General features: G+C 39.1%; 2 protein-coding genes across 6 annotated transcripts in view; one reads left to right on the forward strand and one right to left on the reverse strand.

Moving 5' to 3' along the window:
• The first annotated feature begins 1220 nt into the window (after positions 1-1220).
• Positions 1221-24429, forward strand: LOC115255267 (zinc finger and SCAN domain-containing protein 31). Of its 2 annotated transcripts, none has more exons than XM_029853221.2 (4): positions 1221-1696; positions 14947-15055; positions 15132-16027; positions 24041-24429. In XM_029853221.2, the coding sequence occupies exons 2-4, from the start codon at positions 14951-14953 to the stop codon at positions 24285-24287; spliced, it is 1248 nt and encodes a 415-aa protein (XP_029709081.2). In that variant the 5' UTR covers positions 1221-1696; positions 14947-14950; the 3' UTR covers positions 24288-24429. The 2 variants fall into 2 exon arrangements, with proteins under 2 accessions (XP_029709081.2, XP_029709082.2); XM_029853222.2 differs by lacking the exon at positions 1221-1696 and adding an exon at positions 1715-2647.
• Positions 24400-24911, reverse strand: part of LOC109417759 (sodium/hydrogen exchanger 7) — a 47541-nt gene continuing 47029 nt past the window's right edge. For all 4 annotated transcript variants that reach the window (XM_029853252.2, XM_029853254.2, XM_029853251.2 and 1 more), the window contains one exon: positions 24400-24822. In XM_029853252.2, the coding sequence (XP_029709112.1) occupies positions 24715-24822 (108 nt within the window). In that variant the 3' untranslated portion in view covers positions 24400-24714. The remainder of the gene's footprint in view (positions 24823-24911) is intronic.

The following is a 24911-nucleotide window of genomic DNA, read 5'->3' on the forward strand; positions in this document are numbered from 1 at the left end:
AAAAAAGTCGAAAAAAGACGAAAAAACCCGGTAAACGCCGCCTAGTGGCAGAATTGCGAAACAAATGTTTATTTTTATGTAAGTCTATGTCATACTGATCAACTTTGCCGAAGACACCAACTTTCTAAGTTATCAGAATTCTGAGCTATGAGATTTCTAAAATTTGTAAGTTCACTAGCGCCTCCTAGTGGCAGAATTTTGAAACAAATGTTTATTTTTATGTTAGTTTATGTGATACTGATCAACTTTGCCGAAGACACCAACTTCCTAAGTTATCGGGATTCTGAGATATGAGGTTTTGAAAATTTACTTGCTCACTAGCGCCGCCCAGTGGAGGAATTTCGAACTTCGCAACTCATCGTCAGTAAGTTGTTGGCATACCCAACAACTTTCCCGAAGACACTATCCTTCCAAATGATCAGGGTCTTGAGCTGTCGCATATCGTAACGTTTGCTTGACAACCTGATATGAGACTATTTCTATTTAGACTATTTTCTATTTATTTGTCTAATCAACAGGCTCCATATAAGCCCCAATGATGTTTCTTAAATCCTATGGTTCCTGTAGTGCAATTTAGCATCAAATTGTTGATGGTCCCTCTAGCGGCCAAATTGCCAACTAATCATATGAACCAAAGTTCTAAATGGTAGATCTTATCAAGCCCTAAAACTTTGCCGAAGAAAGTATTGCGTTAACTCTTAACACACCCGAGATAATAGGCCACACCCCCAAAATGCCGAAATCCCATAAGCTCTTAGTCTCCTATAACGCTCACCCCTGTCTAGTAGGAGTTCGTTTAATAGGAGTCCGTTTAATAGGAATTCGTTTAATAAGAGACTCGACTGTACCAGTAAAGATACAAGCATATAACATACAATCATAGGTACATACATCGACTTTTGTATGTATTGATTAACAACTCTGCCGAAGAAATGAACTATAAATTATTAACCATTGTCAAGATTCCAGGGATTTCGCATTGAAAATGAAGCTCATATATCGTGACAATATGCAATCTTTGCATCATTGTTTACGCCACCTAGTGAACCAGTCACAAACTATATTGTCCACTATAAGAAAAGTATGGATGTGGAGAACATCTTCTCTGAAGAAAGTAAATATTTTCTCTTGTTTGTACTGTTATCCTTTATTTTCACACTCAAACTAACACCACCGAACGGTATCGCGGTGGTGCAGCACGCTGGACGATGGAGCTTCTCGCGTGATCGCATTACCAGTAAAAGGAAGCCTTTCGTTGCGTGCGCACAACTTACCTACTTCGGTCCTACCTCCCTTTAGTTCGGTCAGTGAGTTTGCTTGCCGCCCATAGGGTACCAACCCAGGTATCAAGTCAGTAGTGATCGTACAACGACGACGACGGTGCGTAATGCAGAAGGCGCGCGCGCGTCGATCGTCCGCACTTGGGCTCGTTATCATTTCCCTTTCAAACCACTAACGGCGGTTTTCACGAAGGCTCGATTGCAGAAAAATACGGTTGTGTTGTGGAGCAATGTGTGAGGAAAAAAAGTGCTTTGGAATTGTTATGGTTGGATATGTTCTAATGACTGTTGCACGTGAACCGATTGACGGCAGTCAGTGATGAATATTAATAAAGTGGAAGGATTCGTACAGTGGAAATTGCGGCATCAATAGACCTTTCCTGTTTTACTATTAGTGTTGATTTGGTTAAAAGCAAGTAAGTTGTATAAAGGCAATATGTAATTGATAAAAAGTTACTTTAGGAGTGAAAAAAAAGCTGTCACGCAACTGATTTTTTAATAGTGTTGAAGAAAAATCGAGAACTTCAATAAATAATTCCAAAACTACTCAAGTAACATAAGTAAGTCCAATAGGTTTAAGGACGTTCATAGATCATCACGAAACCAATATAAGGTTTTATGACAGTCTTCAGAACGTTCTCACGTCTAATTGGTTTTAAAATGTTGCTTGAAACCGCTTGTTGAAGTTCAGCTATAAAAAAAGTGTGATATAATGCATATCAGGGGAAAAAATCGATCGTACCAGAGTCAGAAAAGCGTTTTCAGGAAAAATATCTACAAATGATTGTTTATCAAGTGCCTGTCCATACACTATAATAAAACCGCAGTCGATCAATCGTCGATTAGGATTGCGAAAAAGAACCACTCGTTGCCGTAGCCAGTTCCAGCAATAAGTTGATAATAGGGACGACCAACGACCACATTGCCTGCCTTGGTGGGTGCATTCACGTGGATAAATCATTTTCGCGCGCAAGCTCACACGAGCCATTGAACATTCTGGAGAGACGTCTGTCTAGGAGCAAGTTTCATCCGAGTGAAATAAAAACGTGTAGTACTGAGTGGTCATTAATCTGAGAAAATTATTATTTTCACCATCCGGCTGATTGCCAATTGACGCGCACTTCACCCAATCTGGCCCTCTCCGTTCTGAACCAGTTGTCGTTGTCGTCGTCGGCGCGGGGTGCTAGAAAACGTCTGTCTTTAGTGGCGCAGTGTGTCTCTGGGTCTGCCTGCGGTGTGTAATTGTGACTCACTAGGTACCTGTTGGCCGGTTGGTGGTGAGGTGTGAAGGAGAGGTGTTCTCAGTTCGAAAAAAAAAACTACTTTCGAGAACAAGTGTAACACTTGCTCTTGCAATTTTTCCTCTGGTAAGTTCCACGTTTAAACGGGCGAACGGGTAGTGGAAAATTTAAACGGTTGTGCAACAACAGTATAGGTATGCAGCGAATCTGAGAGCAAGCCTTTTGAGAGTTCTAAAGAATTGATAAAGATTGAGGCTGAAAAATAAATCAAGCTTTAGGAATTTTGAGAATATTAGGTAAAATTACACATACAACATATGCACTGTATTTATACTCGGCAAGCCTCGTTGGATAAATGAACGATTCGTGTAGAAAAAAAACATCTTTTCTAAACTTGTTGCAAAAATAACTTCTTTTTTATGTAGATTGAAATTATGCAACTTTTTTTATGTTATGCAGTACATATTAAGAAAACGCAGGAAAGGTATTTTAAGCAGTAGTGGACCCCTTATAAACTGAAAATAGCTCTGATCATGAAAACAGTACGATATCCTAAATAAATTGTCTTTGTCAACGATTGCGCTACAGGTCTTATGTCTTTTTTACAAATTGTACTCAAAAACCGTACAAAAACACCCTATATTTCGCATCAAATAATCATTTGAAGTCTGGCTTAAATTATCCTATAGTGGTCCTTCCGGGGTTTTAGGAAGAGAGCAGTCTCTTAAAAACATTTACGAGAGGAAAGGGACAAATGGGCGAACTATGGGCCTTAAGGCAACTGCGCATACAGGAGTGCTTCAAGAGTTTTAAAGGGCTTCCAGGATTTCTGGGATTTCAGGGTATTTCATTGGGTTTCAAGCAAGTTGCAGAAGGGTTTCAGGAGCCTTCTAGGGAGTTTTCAGGGACATTACAGGGGGTTTACTGGAGCGTTTCCTCCAAATATCTATAAAAAATATTTTGAAAAAAACCCATAACTAATGCTAAGAATTAATGAGAAAACCTTTGAAAAAAAAATGTGAAAAATCCCTGTAGCTGTAGTAAGGTTTAAATCTGAATAGATTCAAAGTAATGCCTGAAAGAATATCTGATGGATATATTGGAGAAACTCCTGGAAAAACTCCCAGAAGATTTTCCTGGAAATTTACAGAGGAATTTCAAAGTAAGTGCTCGAGAAAATCCTTGAATAAATTAAGTAATACATAAAGAAACCTTGGGAGAAATTCAGGCAATAATTTTTGAAAAGTTACCGGAAACATTTCTGCATTTTTGAAGAAAAACCTTAGAGTAAGAGCAATTTTTTAAAGAATCTCCTAATCTTCGACAAAAAAAATCCTGAAGTCGCATTTTTTTGAAAAAAAGTTTGGAGGAATTCTTGAAGAAACCCCTAGAGAAATTAATAGAAGAATTTTCAGAGAAATATCAAAGAGAAACTTTTGAAAAAAAACCAACAATATTTATGGAAATACATTAGCATGAGCAAAACAAGCATGAACTTATGTAGCAATCCTTGAGAAAATTTTCATTAGAATCCCTAAACTCTTCTAAGATGTTACGCTATGCGCAACGTGATGACGTAAATAGTGCACGTTCAGTGAGCCTGTCTGTGTAATATCGAACCAAACATCTCTGGAATCTCTGGAGGAATTTCTGAGTTTCAAGAATAATATTTTTTTAAATTTCTTGAGCAACTCCCAAGAGAGCTGATTTACACCGTGTCCAATAAGTTCTCATACAAAATACAAATTTAAAAATTATAATTTTATTTCACATCTGTTATTCATATTTTCAAAATGAATGCATGTATTGAAGGGCCACATAATACTGATTCAATAAAGCATAAGGTTTAGAATAACGATATTTTATGTTTGTTTTTAGAAGCCTAGCAGTACGCTTCCGTTTTCTGAAATCCGTTTGCTCCGGCACGCAAGAAAAATGTTCGAAAAGTTCTTCATTCTACGGTAGCTAAATAGAGTCCATAAGGTTGAATTTTGAGTTTTTATCCCCAGTATTGTATCAAATGGATATACTAAGGTTAAATTTAAGCAATTTTAGTGATGATATGGTAAGAAATTTCCAAGTAAGCTCAACTTGGGCTGATTTCCTTGAAAATGACCGTTATATTAAAGATAAAAATCATAAAACCTAAATTTTGAACAAAATTTACCACAATAGGGACACAAGCATGTTTTAGAAGTAAGAATAATGTGAATCAACAAGATAATATGCAGCCATGCTTCTTTAACACAACAAATTTCATTAAAACAGGTAAATGGACATTTTTGTTTAATGTACGTTTTATTTTGTACAACATAAAACAGCTTCGTACTTCACCAATACAAAATGTTATATTTTTTTCTCTTCTGGCCATAGTTGCTACTAGCAATGGTGAGGACAGGAACCTAATTTGTTTCAACCTAAAACCTTCACCTGTTAAAATGAGACGAAATACCAATGAAATGGTATGCGTGCCAGCTGAAATCGACTTACGACACATAAGCGATCAGCAGAGAAGGATAAAGGACAATTAATTCAAAAACATATGCTGTATTTGATCAATGTTAGTTGGCCTTTCAATAAATAAACTTACTTTGAAAATTCTAATTACAGATGAGAAATGAATTCAATTTGATTTTGTATGAGAACTTATTGGACACGGTGTAAGTGAAAAGTCTTCGGTAAACCTATCCATGTAGTCAAATAACACAGCGTAACAAAAATTAATTTTTGGTCTGTCTCAAGAGCAAACTTATGTGTCTCTGACAGATTTTGGGCCGCTGAATCCGAATCCGGGCTCAGATTTGCTCCAGCACGTCACAATTTTGAGCTACACCTCAATTTATAGGGCAAAATATACGATTTTGGGCTTTTTTGACTGCAAACCATTAAGCATGGAAATATTTTTTTAAGCAATCAAAAGGTTAATTGGTCAATTAACATCTAAATTAACGACTCATGCAAAATATTTCGTTTTACCAAATCGAATTTGATAGTTTTAAGCGATTTATGTTAGGTACTATATTTCCCATACAAGTCACCCTCCAAAAGTTGCATGCAAGTTTTCATACTAACATAAAATGCTTAAATCTATCAAATTTGATTGAGTAAAACGAAATATTTTGCATGAGTCTTTAATTTAGATGTTAATTGACCAATTAACCTTTTGATTGCTTAAAAAAATATGTCTATGCTTAATGGCTTGCAGTCAAAAAAAACCCAAAATCGCATATTTTGCCCTATAAATTGAGGTATAGCTCAAAATTGTGACGTGTTGGAGCAAATCTGAGAGCGGATTTGGATTCAGCGGCCCATAATCCTTCGGAGACACATAAGTTTGCTCTTGAGGCAAAAAAATGTTGCGCTGTGTAATGTTTTGCAATCAACTCAAAGTACATACGCACAGTTGAATAAATTATTAGTGAAATTATTGCGAAACCCAAGTAACAGTTCTATTGCTGATTGGTTTTGTTCAATTTTTTTCGGGTTTTATTACAGCAATAATTAAAACTCACATTCTTATGACTACTTTCATTGAAACCATTGACGAAATGTTTTATAGTATACTTGAAAATATCCATAAAGCTAGATTTTAAAAGTAAATAAAACTCTCCGATAAGTAATTCTTCTGGCATACCACAATAAACCACAACTGTTCAAACTCTCAACAGATGGCAATCCGTTCGATTAGTAACGACAAAAAGCAGAAAATACGACATTGCTAGGTTTATTGCGGTCATCATAAAAGTAAACTTGCTTTCGTTTTATTTTCGCTAATTATGGTCGTCGCCATATTGAAGAATTAGATAGATAGAATTACGCGAATGGAAAATAATTAATTATGCTTAAATTAGCAATAAATTGATAATTTGCCGCCATTTGCATAGGATGCTCACATAAATGAACTCTCTCAGCTGAGTTTTCTTGTAGTTCGAGATAGTTTTACAAAACAACAAATTGAGTTATTTATTCCAAAATGATAATATTGATTAATTTCGAAGCGCATTTATTTTATGTTTATGCAACCCCAATATTCACGATAAATTTTAATGCACATTATCCTAGTAACACAATAGCTACTGAAATATTACTTTGAAATGTCGCTTTTCTACTTGCAAATGATGTCGTCTCCTGAACTTTACGTGCCATTGAAAAAGCTTCACTGCATCTTGGGTTGTCATAGTTTTTGTTGGAAAAAACAACAACAATCAACCTCTTTTCGAGTATGGAAAAAATCACCTAGGTTTTGAAACAGTTTTATTGCTACTCTTAATACGATTTGCAAAACCTCTCGGAGAGTGGTCCACTTAGCCGGAAGATGCCGGAAGAGGTTATCAATAGGTTTTGATGGATGAATCAGTTTTATTGCAAGTTTTATAAAGTTGGTCACGAAAATCTCTTATAGGGTTTTGCTCTGCTTGTCGTGGTTTCGTTCGCGCTCGAAAGTTTTTTTTTCGCGACGATTTGGCCGGTGCTACGCCATCCGGATGGCTCTTCCGCGGGTGAGAATGTGTGAATGATTGATTTTGAGAAGATTTGTGAGTGATACGGCGGGTGATACGCCTCAAGTTTTGAAAATATCGACACCAGTCCATGTTTTAAGGTAGAAAGTGCTAAAGGTATTGATTGCAATAATGAAAGTGTGCGCTAATAAAAAGTTTTCTCCGATGCACTTTTTCCGCGATTCCGCTCGTGGCGTGACAGCTCTTACTACGTGCTCCGGAGAGTACAATAGTTTCGTTTTCGATTATTTCGGGACCGGGAAAAGCCAAAAGTGCCGAAACTCGTCGTTGTTCTCGCGATTGTCGTGCGTATTGTCGTGTGCCTCTACCGCTACCAATTGTTCGGCAGACGCAGATGGGAAATTCAGAATCACGGGGATCATCAAGAATAACCTCGGACCGCACAAGCTAAATGGGTGAGAGCTTTCCAATATTCACCATATATCATTCAGTATCATTCTTTACATATGCCTATATTTCTCAACCATATTTAACACATATTTGGAGCGTTTGGTACGGTATGTCCACGCATCCCTCCTCCCCTGCAGATTCTAGAATTGCTTCGACGGAAAACAATCGTTTAAACTCGAGACAATTCGAAGAATCATCTTCGCGGTAAATACAACGCAGTAGGCCTGGCCGCTTTGACGCTTGCACCATATTATTGATATGCTGCAAGCCTCAATACTGACAAGAAAAGTAATTGGGTCTAATCTAACCTGATTACTTTCCAGGATGCTTTCTCGTACTGGCTGCGTTTGTATTAGATTAGATTAGATTAGATTAGATTAGTTGGTCACGAAAATCTCTTATAGTGCCAAACAAAACTTAAAATGTCACTTGAGAAAAGAATTCACAGCTCAGGTGGTATTTAAACTCACGACCCTTAGGATAAGTGCTTTTGCAACTAGGGGCCCTGAAATTTGTGAACCTTGGTTACTCAAGCTCTGGTTTTATCATGATAGCACTGTTTAAAATATTACCTTTTAGTCTTAGATTTATAGTTGTGTTAGGTGGTGGTCGCTGGTTATATTTACTTCTAGTAAAGTGCATAAAAAAAATTCATTTTTTTACTGTGAGTTGAACTCTACTAGTAGTTTATCAATACCTTTAGTTCAAATTTGTTGTTTTAGGTGTTAAAATTTAAACACACGTTTTTCAAAGTTCATTATTTATATCAGTAACGAATGTACAAAATTTTATTTCATTCCGCCCATTCGAAGATATAACAGTTGAAAAATGACTATCAGATAATAATACATTTTTTTGGAATTTTGTATTATTGTATTGTATTTTACTAAGATCACTCAAACTTCATGTAGAATAGCCTAATTATGCTCAAATTTGCACCAATAATGGACCATACGACCAGCTATAAGTGACAATTTATTGCTTTTGTTCAATTTTTAAATTCTATTATGATCTATTCTACTCGCACTTGTTCAATTTTTAAATCTCTGGTGAGTGTCTTTAATAAAATATAATAATTTTTAAATCTGGAAAAAGTCATTTAACCTTCCGCACGGTTGGCCACCACCGTCAGCATCACGTTAATGCTGAGTACAAAAAGCGAGATTTTTTCAACGTGATGTACAAAATACAATAGCACGATCGCTCGAGGATTAAGTGGGCCTCCCAGTTTCGAACATTACACGTTCACTTTGTAAGGTGATGGTCATGAGTTTCACTCCCAGCCCCGCCTCCAACAATTTTTCGTCGAGCCGTCTCAAATCGCTCATTTACACAAACTCTATTTTGAACAGCTACTTTATACTTTCAACTTAGTGTTCTTTGAGCATTTCCACAGTTATTAATTGAAGGGCTTTTTTGCCTACCATTGCATGAATTTGTATATTTTGAGGCAAGTACAACGATACACTATGCCCTGAGAGCCGAGAAAAATTTCCCGACCGGAACGGGAATCGAACCCGCCGTCTCTGGATTGGCGTTCCATAGCCTTAACCACTAGGGTAACTGTAAATCCTGTCCCATCGGGCGTATATAGAAAATTCTACACGGACAAGCTCGCAAAAGAAGTGTAGACTCCAAAGCTGTTTAATACAAACAAATAACATTCATGCATGGTAGCGTTGCTACAAGGAGTTAACAACCGACGACGCCATGTGATGATGACTCCGGCTCAAGCAACCATGCGAAAGTATTTCCGATCGATTGCTGGTCATTAGTTAAGAATTCAGTGTTGAGTTAAAACACATTAACCCACGTAGGTAGTAGTAAGGTTGATGCGGTTGGTGCAGTGAGTGCAGTTTCTCTGAATGAGTAAGTCCATTGCCCACATGTCAATCAGCATCCTTGCTTTGGCCTGTACTTGCAGAGTTGTTTCAAATTGAAATGCTACGTCGTACCGTCGTCGAGCAACGTTGCAAAACGTGAGGTGGTGTTGTTAGGTAGAATTGTTAGGGGTTTTCTTACTACTCAGGAATATTTTTCTTTCTCGTTTTCCGATTCTTATCGATCATGTTTTTGGTACTGACATTATTGATCGCCTTGGAGCTTCCTCTCAAAAGGGCATGTGGCTTAGAACGGTTCCTAATCAATCTCCACCAGGATTGATTCAACGTAACGGTTGCACCATTTTTTTTTTCAACAATGTGCAAACAGGTATACGCTCGACCCTGTACGGTGTATTCAATCAAGAAAGTTTTATAGTAGCTAACATATGACCTAAGTTATCTTTATGTCCATTGAAAAGTTTTCCATCGAATAATTCCGAGCAGATAAATTTGCCAGTCACACGAGCAGTGTCACCCCTTGTAATTAATGGGCGAGGTGTGCGGCAGCTATTACCTACCGTAAACTGGGTAGTTGTATCAAATATATTATCTTCCTACGTTCTCCAGTACATAGAATGAGATGGCTTCGTTAATGAGGGTCATTTTGATAGCGCAAGTGTATTATAAGTTCAGGGTGACTGTGTAGTAGTCGGTTGTTAATACGTATTCCGGTCAGTATGTAGCTCTCCTTAATTGATGTATACCTAAATAACTATAATAAGTATTGAAAATTGCATAATTTCATATGTGCTGTAACATCAATTCATTGAACGTTACTCCGCACATTCAAGCCTTTGACAACACGCCTTTCGACGCCATATTGGAATTCGCTCGGGGTCATGGTATATCCCCAATGATTTGCAATTGGATTCACCAAATGCTCGAAAACCGACATCTTTTCTCGACATTGTGTCATGTGGCGATTAGGAAATTGAGTGTTTGTGGATGCCCCCAAGGGGGAGTCTTGCCACCACTTTTGTGGAATCTCGTAGCAGATACGCTTTTGAGGCAACTCAATAATAGCGGTTTTCCTACTTACGGTTTTGACGACGACTACCCAACATTGTTAATCGGTATGTGCATCAGCAGCCTTTTTGTCCTGATGCAAAACGCTCTTCAGGTAGCTAAGGGTTGGTGTCGCCAATATGGCCTTTCGGTAAATCCGAGTAAAACATTTATTGTTCTTTTCACGGAAAAGCGTAACCGTAATGGAGTTCGACTTTTGCGTCTCTTTGAGTCTGAAATCAATGTGACTGAACAGGTAAAATACGTTGGAGTCATTATTGATTCGAAGCTTTCCTGGACTCCTCATACTGAGTTCAGAATCAAGAAAGCTTATATGGCCTCCGGGCAACCTTCGGCGAACCTTTGTTATATACAACTTGGGGTCTAGAACCCAAGTATATCAAATGGATTTACACAACTGTTGTTCGTCCAATATTGGCCTATGGATGTCTTGTGTGATGGCAGAAGGGCGAAGTGAGAATGATCCAATCAAAATTAGGCCATCTCCAAAGGATGTGCTTAATAGCGATGTCTGGAGCGATCTCTTCAATTCCCACAGCAGCGCTCGAAGTTCTCTTTGGCGTTGCCTCACTACACATTCATCTCAAACAAGAAGCACTTTCTTGCACTTACCGCCTATGGGTACTCGGTTTACTAGAGGAAACTCCTGTGAACCGCAGTTCAACACACACCTCGTTGTTTCCAGTTTTTATGAATTGGGACAAAGTTGCCCTTGCTCCAAGTGATCTTACAATTGCTTTTAATTTTCAATATAGGACATGTTCCACGAAATCAGTCTTATTCATTTGGATGATACTGCACCGTATATCAGGCCGGAATCTTTGCTCTCTTGTGCGGAGTGCAGTCAGCACTTCAGCAGCACACGGAATTCCTGGAGGAACCTCTGGAGGAGATCTTGGAGCTCCAGATACTTGGAGGAATTTTTGGGAGGGTTTCTGGATAAATTCCGAGAGGAATTCCTGAGGAAATTTCTGAAGGAATCCCTGGAAAATTTCTTGGAGAATTTACTAGAGAAATACCTGAAGAAATTAATGTAGAAATTTCTAATGAAATTCCTGGAAGAATTTCTTAATTAATTCCTGGAGAGGTTTCTGAAAGATTCCCTGGGGACCATTCATAAACGACGTAGAATTTGGGGGGGGGGGGGGGTCTGACCAAAGTCTACGCTCCATACAAATTTCAAAATTTTTGTATGGACAAAAGTCTACGAGGGGGGAGGGGGGTCTGAGATGGCCAAAATTTGGTCTACGTGGTGTATGAACAGCCCCCTGGTGGAATGCTTGGAGGCAAGGCTAGAGAAGTCCCAGAGAATCCATACATAAATCCAAATAGAAATCCCTGGAGAAACTTTTGGATGAATGCCTAGAGGTATTCCTGGGGGAATCCTTAGCGCAATCTGTAAAGGATTCCCTAGAGGAATTACTGAAGGAATTTCTACAAGAATCTGTAGGGAAATTCATGGAGGAATTTCTATAGGAACTCCTGGAGGAATCCTTGCATAAATTCTCGGAGGAATTCTTACAGTAATTATTGGAGAAACTCCTGGAGAAATTCTTGGAGAAATCCCTGGAGGGTTCCTGGAAAAATCCCAGCTGGAATTACAAGAGGAATCCATAAAGAAATCCCTGGAGGATTTACTTGAAGATTCAGTAGAGAAATTCCAGGAGGAACCTTTGAAGATATTTCTGGATCTCTAGAAGGGCTTGTGAAGGAATCTTTATTGGAATTCCTGGAAGATTTTTCAGAGGAATCCCTCCAAGAATTCTCAGAGGACTGGAAGAATTCTTAAATTCTTGCTAGAGTTCCTAGAGTTATTCTTGGAGGAATCCCTGGAGGAATTTTTGGATGAATCCCAGAAAGAATTCATGAGGGAATCCCGAGAGAAGTTTCTAAAGAATACCCAGGAGGAGGAACTAAAGAAATCACAGAAGAAATTCTTGGAGAAATCCTGGAGGAAGTCTAAAAAGAGTTCGTGAAGGAACTCTTCTAGGCATCTCAATAGCAGTTCCTTAAGAAATCTCTGGAGGAATTCCTGAATAAAAAAAAACATGAGATATCCCGGAAGCAATCCCAAGAGGAATTCCTAAGCGCATCTCGAAACAGTTCCTGGAGGAAGTCCTGGTGGCGTTCTTGAAAGAATTCCAGGAGAAATTCTTGAAGAAATCCCAAGAAAAGTTCCTATGAGAATCCTTGGAGGATTTTTTTTAATAATCCCTGAAGTTGTTCCTGAAAAATGCAGAAGGGCAGCATCCATTAATTATGTAACGCTAAAATCGACATTTTTCGACGCTTAGCCCCCCCCCCCCCCCTAGATCATTACGTAATTTGTGGACAACACCAAGGAATTCTCGAGTGAATCTCTGGAGGAATTCTAGAATAAATACTTGGAGGTACTCCTATAGGAATTCCTTGAGGAATTTCGGAAGCAATACCATGAGAAATTCCCAAAAGACACGGACACGTTTAATGCTTCCAGTGAGCTTTTCGCTTTTTGAAGAAAGCACGACACTAGACAACGGACTAGCATGCAACGCCCAGTGGCATATCCGAAAACTTTTCCTGGCATCTGCGGCGGGAATCGTACCAACGCTCCCTTGCACGATGCGACTAAATGCTTGGTGAAAGACACTGGTCGCACGATCAGGAAGCCACAAGAAAATCCTAGGAGAGCTTTCTTAACGAAGAACTTCTGTAGGAATACCTAGAAAAAAAATCTGATAGAATCCATGTCTGCAGTAATTCCTGGACGAATTACTAAAGGAACCCTTGGATGGGCTGCTACACAATTTTTTGTGCAAATTATTTAAGGAATTACTAAATTAATTTAAAAAAAAAATTCTGGTAAAATTTTGTAAAAAAAATCTTGGAAGAAATTCCTACAGAAATATTTTCAATGGAGCAATCTCTAACGGAATTCATGAAAAAAATATGGAGAAATAAGTGAATAACCTGCAGTAAACCCTCTGGTGAAATTCCTGAAGGAATCCTAAAAACAAACACTGGAACAATTACTGGAGGAGTCTCTAAAAATATCCCAGTGGAAATTCCCGAAGGAATGCCTTGTGAAATCCCTACAGGAATTCTAGAAGAAATCTCTGTAGGAATCCATGATGGAATCCCTGAAGGAAGTTATGTTGTATCTATATAAATTTCAAAAGGAATCATGCGATGAATTCCTGAAGCATTTCTTGATACATGCCCTGAAACAATCACTGTTGTATCTCTGCAAGACGTACTTTCCTTTCGGGTCAGACTAAGCCATGAGCGCCGTACATAGTAGCCGTCTCCATTCTACTCGGTCCATGGCTATGTGTCTCCAGTTCCGCACTCTGCGAAGGGTCCACAGATCCTCCTTCGCAAGACGTCCATCGAAGAATTTACGACGAGAACATTCTTGGAGAAGTTCCTGAATAAATACCTGAACAATTCATAAAAAATACAAGTGAAAATTTGAGAATTTCTAGCTACTACACTCTATAGCAACGTATGGTTCTAGAAAATCCTTGTCTTACCCTACCGGAACTGGTCCGGGTCTCCAGTTAGCCTAGTGGTTAAGCTTATGCATCGCCAATTTGGAGACGGCGGATTCGATTCCCGTTCCAGTCGGGAAAATTTTCTCGACTTCCTGAGCATAATGTATCATTGTGCTATCCTTACAATATACAAAGTCATGCAAAGGCAGGCAAAGAAAGCCCTTCTGTTAATGACTGTTGTTTCGTCCGGGTTCGGACCCAACGTTGTGTGGAAGATGAGAGGAGGAATCCAGGCGACGACGAAAACAACTTATTTCCAAACTTAGGATTTTATTTGCCCCCGAGAGGCACACGCCTGCTCGGGAGTGATCTTCACTTACAATTCTAATTACATTGGGTTCGGGTGCGCCTTTTATAGGCGCACAGTACGGATAGACAAAGAGTATAAAATTTAATATTTGATTCCCCACGCGGGCTACTTTCTGCAGTTTGGTGCGCTTGTGGATTGGCACCAAAGCAGAGAAGCTGCACGCTGGATTGTGCGGTGCGTTGAAGGAAACAATGGGCATCGCTTTGAATGCCTCTACTTCTGCACGCACTTGGATAGCCTCGTAGCAGCCAGTGATGACGGCGACGACGGGGCGAGATCGAACAACTGTTGAAGTGCTCAAAGAACACTAAGTTGAAGCGAGGCAGGCCAAGTTCCAGTGGGGACGTAGAGCCATAAAGAAGAAGAAGAAGCGGAACTGGTTTGCGGCATATCCGGAGAATTAGACATGTTGTTTTTGTATTTTTGAATTTGAATCACAAAATTCAGCCATTCAACCAAGCTTGCTATTAAGGTGTAAAGTTCTATGATAAGATTGAAGTGGTACTCGTAGAGATATAGGTACTTGGACGAATTTCTTGTGGTTTTTGTGGAAACCAAGTTTGATAATTGTGGATGTAATCCTAAATTATTTGAATGGTTTATTTCTTTAGATTTTTTCTTGAACTCTTAAATATTGATAATCTTGAGATGACCCGAATTAAAAAAAAATCTGGCGGCCAGGGGGGGACACGGCCCCCTGGCCCCCTTCTGGCTACGCCCATGACGTATCCTTTTTTTATTCTTATGATCCTTTTCCTTCCAGAGCAATGGCAATGGACATCTGTCGCCTCTGTATGGAGGCCAGCAACCTCAACCAATCGATGGCTGATGAAACCATCCAGGTGATGGTAGAAGACTGCATTCAAATCAAAGTAAGAGGACATTTCTGACAAATTTATTCCACACTACAACTTATGTGTCAATTCATTTTATGTTACACTTCCACAGTTGGATGTCCCAAACGAGCTGCTTCCGCTGGATATTTGCGACGACTGCTACTACAGAGTGAAAGATTTCTTCGAATTCAAAGAAAACTGCCATACCATTCAGGAAATGCTACGAAAGGAGATCGAAGACAATCGACGCGAACAGGAGGAGAACAGTGATTCATGTACAGCGAATTTACTAGGGGATGACATACAATACTCGGACTACATCGAGGACAGTTTAATCTTCGGTGAAATATCGACTGATGACTTGATAAGTGATTTGCAAAACAGTTGCACCAGTAGTAGTGATAACGAAATAGACAAAATTGCAAACGAAATTCTAAATCAAAGCGATTTTATTCTCAATAGTGACAGTAATAATAACACTAATAATGAAAATACCATTCCTGAAACCACAAACATTATCGTGGATGAAGATAGTGAAATGACTAATGGGAACTTGCTAATCGTGATAAATGGCTACATTGGTAGTGATGGTAATATTTACGAAGATCCCGTGATACACCAAACTGAGGTGGAAACCGCCAAGACTGACAGCCAACCCGAAAGTAAGAAACGCATGGTCAAACGCAGCTACAGGCGTGAGTATACTTCGGCTTTGCTGACGTGCGAGATGTGTGGGAAAATGGTCCACAAGACGTTACTGCCCGGGCATCTGAACATGCATAATGGCGTCAAACCGTACGTTTGTCCCCGAGTGGGCTGCAAATCTGCCTTCCACTGCAAGCACAAGCTGAAACGGCACCTCGGATACAAGCACACCGATGGGCGATTTCCGTGCCAGGAATGTGACAAGATCTTTAACTCGAACCTTGCCCTGTACCATCACCAGTTTGCGACGCACCAACTGCGGGACAAGGCGTGCACGGAGTGTGACAAGAAGTTCCGAACCACGTAAGTTTTTGTAGCTTAGCCGAATTGTCTCCTATTTTGAAGTGAATGCATCTGATAAATTGTAGTTATAATGGTATGCGCATAGCGCAACGCACGCCCGGAGTTGTTAGAAATTTTTCATGGAAGACTTCAACGGGTAAAAAGCGACGAACCCGTTTCAGTGGGTCAGCTCCAGAGAAACACAGCGGGGTTCTTTTAAGGCAAGGGTTTTACACTTTGAATCATTTGACGACTCTTCCAAATGGATTGTTATGAGGTGTCATATAATTTACATGGAATGTATAGACAAAAAAACATGGCGTGGTGGATCGTGACCGGTCTTAGCCGTCCCTACTGTCACTCCAAAGAAAAAAAAACAATAAATAAAGCATGGAAACTCGTTTTATCCAAATTACACTTTTCAATAAACAATATAGGGTATTGGTTCCCTTCTTAAGCATGTGGCTCCCATTTCCATCCTACGAAAAACAAAGAATTGAAGCGCTGTTTGTTTTGTTTCTTATTTTTGTATTTTTTGTTAAACGTTTAGTGAGCACCCATGAAAACAAAAAGAACGGAATGAATCGGTGCCGTATTCGCTTGTTTTCGAATAGGATGAATATGGGAGCGTGGGAGTACTGATGGCACACATACCCTACCTTGTGAAGTTGCGTATTGACATGATTATTTTGAAGTTTATCGTTGAATAATTTTTCAATCATGCTCAATTACAAGGGTTGCACAATAAATTCAAGGGCATGCCATGAGCTATTTTTTCCACGAGACAATGTGAGCTAAAACTAAAATCATAAGTGAAATTCCTCAAGATTTTTTTTTTTGCTATGATTCCTTCAGAAATTTCTACAAAAATTCTTCCAAAAATGTTCATAATATTGGAAATCTAGTTGAGATCCCTTTAAGAATTCTTGCTAGGATTTATACAGATATTTTTGGTTGAATCTACTAGAAAGTCTTGCTGGGATTCATCAGGCGATTCCTGTTGGTAATTCTCCAGGAATTATTGCAAGACTCCCATGAGCAATTGATGGAAAAATCCCAGATGCAAAAACGAGAATTCCTGCAGAAATCATTAAAGGTATTCTTGGTATTGGTATTCCAAGAGAGGCTCCTAAAGGAATCTTTGGAGAAATACAATTTCATAGGAGAAATCTAATCAGACATTCCTGGAGGAATCCCAAGAAGTTTTTTCTAAAGATTTCTCCTAGAATTCATCTTGAAATTCCTTCGGCTATGCCTGATTTCTGAAGAAACTCCTGAAAAGATTCCTCTATGGATTCCTCCAGCAAGTGGGAAGCACCTCATGTGATTTGTTCAGCAATTTCTTTAAATCCATTAATTTTACCAGAATTTTTTTTTCAAAAATTTTTGCCTTTATTTTCCAGTGCTTCTCTTTTTTTATCTGTATCAACGAGATTTCCAGTGCTCCTTTAATAATTACTCCAGAAATTACCCTCGAAATTACTCCAGGTATGCAAGGTTCAACTCTCAAGAAATTTGTCCATGGATTCCTCCAAGAATTCCTCTTTGTTTTACTCCGCAGATTGCTCCAAGGGTTCCTTAAGGAAGTTCAGGAGTCATGATAGAATCCCTCATGTAATTCATTCTGTGGTTCCTCTAGAGATTTTTCCAATGATTTCTGCAGGAATATCTCTGGGATTACCTTTTAAAAATTCTTTAGGAATTCCTTCAAAACTCCTTCAGGAATTCCAACCATGCATGGTTGGATCATGATGGATCATGGATCATGGATCATGGGTCATGATCAGGCCCGGATTTAAGGGGGGGGGGCAAAGGGGGCAAATGCCCCGGCCCCCCGTTTAGGGGGCCCCTCAAGAATCCTGAAGCACTATATATTTTGGTCAACAAAATTATATAAAATGCACTTCAACAGACGATTAAATTTTATAGATGTCCAAGACTGCCCATAACTGCATAACAGTCACATTCGACAAAAGTAGGCATTGGAGAAAATTGAGCTCAAAGTTTGCAACTTGCACTAGTATTGAAAAGGATCAAAATTTCAAAATATTGGCAAATATTCGAAGTTAATCATTTTGCAATGGACCCTGATAAAAAAGATGATAGAGATACAACAGAATGGATTGTTACAACACGTTGAATTGAATGGTACTTACCATTAATTCAATTGTTTAAAACGATAGAGTAACAACAGATCTTATGGTTTTCAACCATAGCATGTATTGTAAATGTCACTTTTACAATAGAAAATGGGGGTTGTTATGTATCTTTACCATAAAAAAAATCCAAATTTTCTGGAAAAAAATCAAGTCAACTACCATTCAACTTAGGGTGTTTTTATTATTGAAATCTCTAGTGCCATTGATTTTATTGTACACGTATTGTAGTTCCAATACACCATTTTCAGCAGGAAAATACGTACACAATATAATTTGTTGTTGAAAAGTCAAATTTATCATTATTCAATGGTAGTTTATGGTGATTTTATTGGGAATTTTTATCAGGGGAATTTTCCACAGCTCTTCTTGGGCGAATAGTTTAAAAAAATATTAGAGTAAAATATGATTGGTGGTACGCTATGAGCCCAGTGTGTATTCCCAGTGTGACTGTTATGCAGTTACATTCGTGAATATTTGATAATGAGACAAAACGACTTGGTATTTTTTTCACATTTTGAAAAACAAACTTGTAAAGTTTGTTTGGGTAGTTGAAAGTACTGATGATTTGAAGATGAGCCCCGGTATTAACTTAATATTGACAAAAATTGCAAATGTTGCAAATATGCAGTTATGGGCAGTAGAGCTTTTATAAATGGGTTCTTTTAAAGCATTCAGATTATTTCATAACCTAAATTTTCACTTGAAAAGTTTCATAATTTTTGATAATTTTATATCAAAACCCTATGTTTCATAATGTTTGGTGCAAACATATTTTGCTATTTCGATTATAGTAGGGTATGAGTGCCATCAATAATCTCACGCTCCCATATTCATCCTATTCAAAAACAAGCGATTACGGCACCGATTGATTCCGTTCTTGCGTGCTCACTTCCAACAAAAAAAATACAAAAATGAGAAACAAAACAAACAGGATTGAATCCTTTGTTTTTCGTAAGATGAAAATGGGAGCCACATGCTTAGGAAGTTAACAAGTTCCCTACGTGGTAGGAAAAAATGCGAAGGTGTTTTTCAACTTCAAACCTTATTTTCATCTATTCGACGCTTCTTAATCTCTGTTTTAATGTTCAATGATCTCTAACAGCCTAATTTTCTGAAAATATCTTGATTTTTTTTTTTCGTTTTTGTCACTATCTTTACAAGACAGCGCTTGAAACTGAAAACAATCAACGTTTTTATACCATAATAACATCAAATGTATGTGCTAATTTCAATGAAACTACATGGCTCTGGATTAGTATGGCTTGGGTTTTCATCTCATTATATTTAAAAAATGTAGTATATTAGCCATTTTGTCTAATGACAATTGGCGCGCAGTTTATTGATACTCACTTTTCCAACTTACCTTATTACAAGTTAAAAATCAAATATATTTATTTTTATTTTTATAGTTGGCATATTCAAAATTTTGTTTTTAGGGGCCCACTTTATAAAGTTTGCCCCGGGCCCCCAGAAGCCTAAATCCGGCACTGGTCATGATCTCTAGGAATTCTTACTTGGATTTCTCAAAGTGGTGTTTCTGCCATTTATTATTTCTCTCGAGAGCCATTACAGATTCTTGGAGAAATTCCAGCAACATTCCTGAAACAATCGCTACAAAAATTACCAAAGAAATATCAAAAAGAGGACTTCATAGAAGAATCCCTAGGCAAATTCCGAAGGAATCCCTGAAAAAAAAGCTCTCCATGAATTTCTGAAGGAAACCGTGAAGAAACTACCAGCATCCCAGCATAAAATGCTAGAGGAATTCGTTGATGAACCCCAAATGGAATTCTTGGGATATCTCTGTAGGAACCACACATGATGAAATCTAGAAGGACACCCCGCCGGAATTCTTGAAGCAAATCCAAAAGGAATTGCTTGGAGGAGTCCTTTGAAAAGCGCCACAGAAGGAACTTCTACTGAAATCCTAGCAGGCATTCCTAGTGTAATTCCTAAAAAAATCTAGACGACGTCCGCGGAGGAATGTCAAGAGGAAATCTTGGCGGAATCCATAGTGAAATTTCTTGAGATCTAACAAGAAGAATCCTGGCAGGTATTCCAGGAGGAATTCCAAGAACTCTGAAGGAATCCTTGGAGAAATTTCTAGAGAAACTTGCAGGAATTCCAAGAAGAATTTTTGGAGAAAACTTTAGAGAAATCTTCTTAGAATTCCTCCAATCATATCTGAATGGAATTCTTTAGAGACTCTTGCTGATATTGTTCCATTAATTCAATTCATTTATATAGCATTACATAACAACTAATAATAATAAAACTGAATCAACAATTCCTCGCCACGTTCGTGGCTGTAGTCCTCCATCCTCGGCCGCGTTCCACATTTGCTAGATTATTTTGCACCTGGTCCGCCTATCTTGCACGCTACCCTCCAGGTTTTATTGCACCTTCCGGATCTCTTGCGAACACCAGCTATGCAGGGTTGTTGTCCGGCATTCTCACAACATACCCTGTCCATTGTATCCTGCCAGATTTTGCAAACTTCCGAATGCCGATATCTCAAGTTGATCGGGAGCACCCGCATACTCGCCGATCTACTGAAAGCGCATGGGTTGCGCACCGTAACGCTGCAGGAAGTGTGTTGGACAGAATTTATGGTGTGAACGGTACCAGAGCTGCGGAAACACATGCAAGGTGGGAACAGCTCGTGTCGATTCTTCAGTTTCAGCATAACCAATTTGATCAGCCCCCACAACGGAATCAGTAATGATGGTAAAGATGCATTTTACACGCAGCTCGAATTCGACCTGCCCAGGCCACGACTTCAAGATCATCGACTTTGACTACTACCTGATAATGGCCAAGCTATGTACACCCAAAACTTTCCGTCATCAAAAAGCAGGGAATGAAATTATCGATCATGATCGCGATTATAGAAAACTCTCTCGCACATCAGACCCCGTTCCGCAGCGCCGAAAATGGATTATCATCAGCAATGAAAAGTTGACTGGTTTGCTTTCTGCGATAGGTTTATTTGACCGAAGCTAACGATTCCTCCGCATCTGGTGGTAGGAATGAAAACCCTGTAGAAGAATTCGAATGGTCCCTCATTGTAGAGGCGTTGAGTGAGATAAGGGGAAAATCGTTTGTTTACACAAAAAAAAAACAATTTCTTGTCTTTAGAATTTACTCATATAGGCTTATTCGGATGACCCCTCATTTTAGAGGCGCTTGGTGAGATAAGGAGAAAATCGTTTGTTTACATAAAAAGTCAATTTTTTATCGTCAAATTTTACTCATTTTTTGCTCTAGAAGTTGCTATTTTCCATTTGCGATGGCTTCTAATATCATCATTCCCGATGCCCATGCCGACGGACATAGGATTGGCCAGCAAACAAAAAATCCGGGAGATTTCCCGCCGGAGGCATAGCAAGAGCTCTTCAATTTAAACACATAAATTCATTACCAAATTTTGAAAACGACGTATAATCAATGCTACACCATTGATTATACGTCGTTTTCAAAATTTGTTACTGAATTGTTCGTAAGTACCTACCGAATCTTAGCGCTTCTGAAAGAGAATTATTTTTTTTGTCCAAAAAGTGCTCATTTGGTTCATTACGTTGCAGAATTCGATAAGAAAAAGTGAAAAAAGTGTACTTTGCATATGCTGCGCCATGTATTTTTTGACGGAGTCACTCTTTTCATGAGATTCTTATTCCTGCCATCAGATGAGGGATCCTTAGCTTTCATAAAATAAGCCTATTGCCGTCATCACCGACTGCAGCTTTGATGGTCTAGGTTCAAATTCCGTTGCCGGCATTTTTTTGTTATTTGGCTTCTGTTAATTATCGCGGTAACTTTGCAGGCGAAAAAGTTGGATAGCCGACTTATGAAAATTAAAAGAACTATGTTCGAGCTCGATATAGGCAAATTTGACGGGAGCTAACGATCCCTCCGCATCTGGTGGCACGAATGAGAACCCTACGAAAAACGTGACTCCGCCAAAAAGTGTCATGGCGCAGCATAGACAAAGTGCACGTTTTTCACTTTTTCGTATCGAATTCCGCATCGTAGAGAAACAAACGAGCACTTTTTGGAAAGACAATTTAATTCTCTTTCAGATGCGCTATGATCCGGTAGGTACTTACGAACAATTTATGTGATAAATTTCAGGAGCTCTTGCTATGACTCCGGCGGGCGATCTTCCGGATTTTTTGTTAATTGGCCAATCCGGTATCTGTCGGCGTGGGCATTAGTATGGGACACGCTTGTCCCGCTTGTCGCCAAAGTTTGCATAGGATTTACTATGGGAAAATTTACACTTTCAAACAAAAAATCCCAGTGGTCGCCTTTTGTCTCCTTAATTCAAATCCATCAACGCTTCTTGTAGAAATAACATTTATGAAACTTTCCTTCGAAGACCGCAAAACGATTGGAAGCTTGTGGAAAAAGTTATTGATTTATTACCGATTAGTGATCCAACGAATGGCTTTTTGTTTTGTTTTATTAGCAGCACTGCTGCTGCCATTGATGCATGGGGCTTGGCATGGGGTGGCGGGAGGCATCACCACCCCCAGAAACAGCAGCAGCCAAGGCAGCAGCTACAGGATTTTCTATCTGAAAGTGTTACTTTTCTCATAGTAAATCCTATGAAAACTTTCATACAGTTCATATGGGACCTAAATGGAATCAAACAAGTCAACTGGAGCGGGAATTTGATGTTTGTCCCATACTAGTGTGCATCAAGAATGATGATAATGGAAGCCATTGCAAATGGAAAATAGAAACTTCTAGAGCAAAAAATGAGTAAAATTTGACGACAAAAAATTGATCTTTTTATGTAAACAAACGATTTTCTCCTTATCTCACCAAGCGCCTCTACAATTGGGGGAAATCTGAATTGGCCTATAGGCTAATTTGTCACCAAAATCGAATGAATTTGTGGGATGTTATTAAGCAGGCTTCGTTGACGGCCGGTCGACATGGTACGCTGTCGACCGGCCGTCAACGAAGCCTGCTTGATAACATCCCACAATACAATACTTCATTATACGACGGCAAATTATCCAACAATACAGTGCTAACAGGTGATAACCAGGTTTCAACGCATCACCTGTTCATCGGTATCAAGGCGGCATACGACATTATAGACCGCCCAGAGCTGTGGGAAATCAAAGACATAAACAGCCACGCTGGGAAGCTGACCAGCAGACTGATCATAGCAACGATGAACATTGTGCATAACTGCGTAAGGATTTCTTGTGAATTATCCAGTTGTTCCAGATCTCGCCAGGGACGGCGAGGGACTCTCATCCCTACTCTCCAACATCGCTCTGGAAGTTGTGACGAGCCGGGCTCAACAGCCGGTGTACAATTGTCGGCCAATTTGTGTGCTCTGCGGACGACATGGATGGTTGAATTTAAAACGGTGGCAACAATGTGATACGGGGAGTGCTCAAAGCATTGCATTATTTAGAATTTCTTAGAATTATCTCTTAAAACGGATTCGTGGATGATAATTAAAATGGAATCATAGAGGGTTCATATTTTATAAAGGACACGGACAACGTCTTCAGCTTTCGGCTGCACAGACTGTTTTAAACTTAACATTAGACAACGGACAACGGAGCATGCACCAGTGGAAACGGGGAAGAAACTATTTTCTCGAAAAGTTTCGACGCCCGAAGTGGGAATCGAACCCTCACCTCATAGCATGGTGCGATTATAAGCTTGGTGACCCTAACCGCACGGCTACGAGGCTATTTTTTTAAATTAATAATTCCAATGCTTTAAAAAATCTTCTAGAACTATTATTATTGAATCATCAACCCCGTTCCAACACATATCACATGTTGTATAGTATGAAAAACATCACTATTCATCATGCGATTATTACATACTTTATCTTTTCTTTCAGCCATGGTCTCAACCGACATATGCACACGCACAATACGGAGAAAAGGTTCAAGTGTTCGCACTGTCCGATGACCTTTACGAAAAGCTCCCAGTGCGAGAATCACATCCGAGTGCATACAACGGACCGACCGTTCGTGTGTTCGAAATGTAACGCCGACTACAGTTACCGGCGACTGCTGGTGAATCACATCAAACGGAAACACCCGGGATCGGAAGCCATACTAAGGGAAATCGAGTGTGCTGCCTAATTTAATGAGATTCGGAGAATATACATTATTAGTGAATAAAAAAGAAACAAAAAGAATCGATGATCATTTGATAGATATCACACCCGTTTGGACAGTAAAACACAAATTTCGATTAAAATTTATACTTTTATTCTAAACAGACACACAGTGATGAATACAGTTAGATACTAAGAGCTACAACATACAAATATCTAGTTCCAATCATAGTTCTTCACAATAGATCCGGTTATGTAACGCAAGCTTTAGCTTAATTTTATCACAGTCATGCAAATAATTAAAACAACTTGATTCGTAATTTCAATATCCAAGCGAATGCATCTATCCTATCTAGTTAGAGCGGCGCGAATGAGATGTAACCGGATGATTCAGCGAATTTTTGTGTTAGTTCCAATCCAATGCAAGTGCACCTGCATGCTTAGCCCGCTTACTAGAGATGGAAAATTTTGCCACCAGCTCGTTTACCTTGCTGAATGATTCGGCTGGCAAAGTTGCCAGAGTTCAGAGAACTATGGACGCAGTCATCCATAATCTCCAACTACACCCCGGACGGAGCACGTTGTCGAGGACGCCGTTTTGGGGCAGTTAGGATGGTTGGCATTTCGGATACGGATTGTGTGAAGCGGA

The sequence above is a fragment of the Aedes albopictus genome, chromosome 2 (assembly GCF_035046485.1).
Source record: "Aedes albopictus strain Foshan chromosome 2, AalbF5, whole genome shotgun sequence".
Classification (NCBI taxonomy): Eukaryota; Metazoa; Arthropoda; class Insecta; order Diptera; family Culicidae; genus Aedes; species Aedes albopictus.

What these genes read in the sequence shown, in the direction of transcription:
- LOC115255267 (XM_029853221.2), top strand. Translation starts at nt 14,951, where the DNA reads ATGGCAATGGACATCTGTCGCCTCTGTATGGAGGCCAGCAACCTCAAC. An exon ending in AAGACTGCATTCAAATCAAA is followed by an intron (nt 15,056 to 15,131) that starts GTAAGAGGACAT and finishes ACACTTCCACAG; the next exon opens with TTGGATGTCCCAAACGAGCT. An exon ending in GACAAGAAGTTCCGAACCAC is followed by an intron (nt 16,028 to 24,040) that starts GTAAGTTTTTGT and finishes CTTTTCTTTCAG; the next exon opens with CCATGGTCTCAACCGACATA.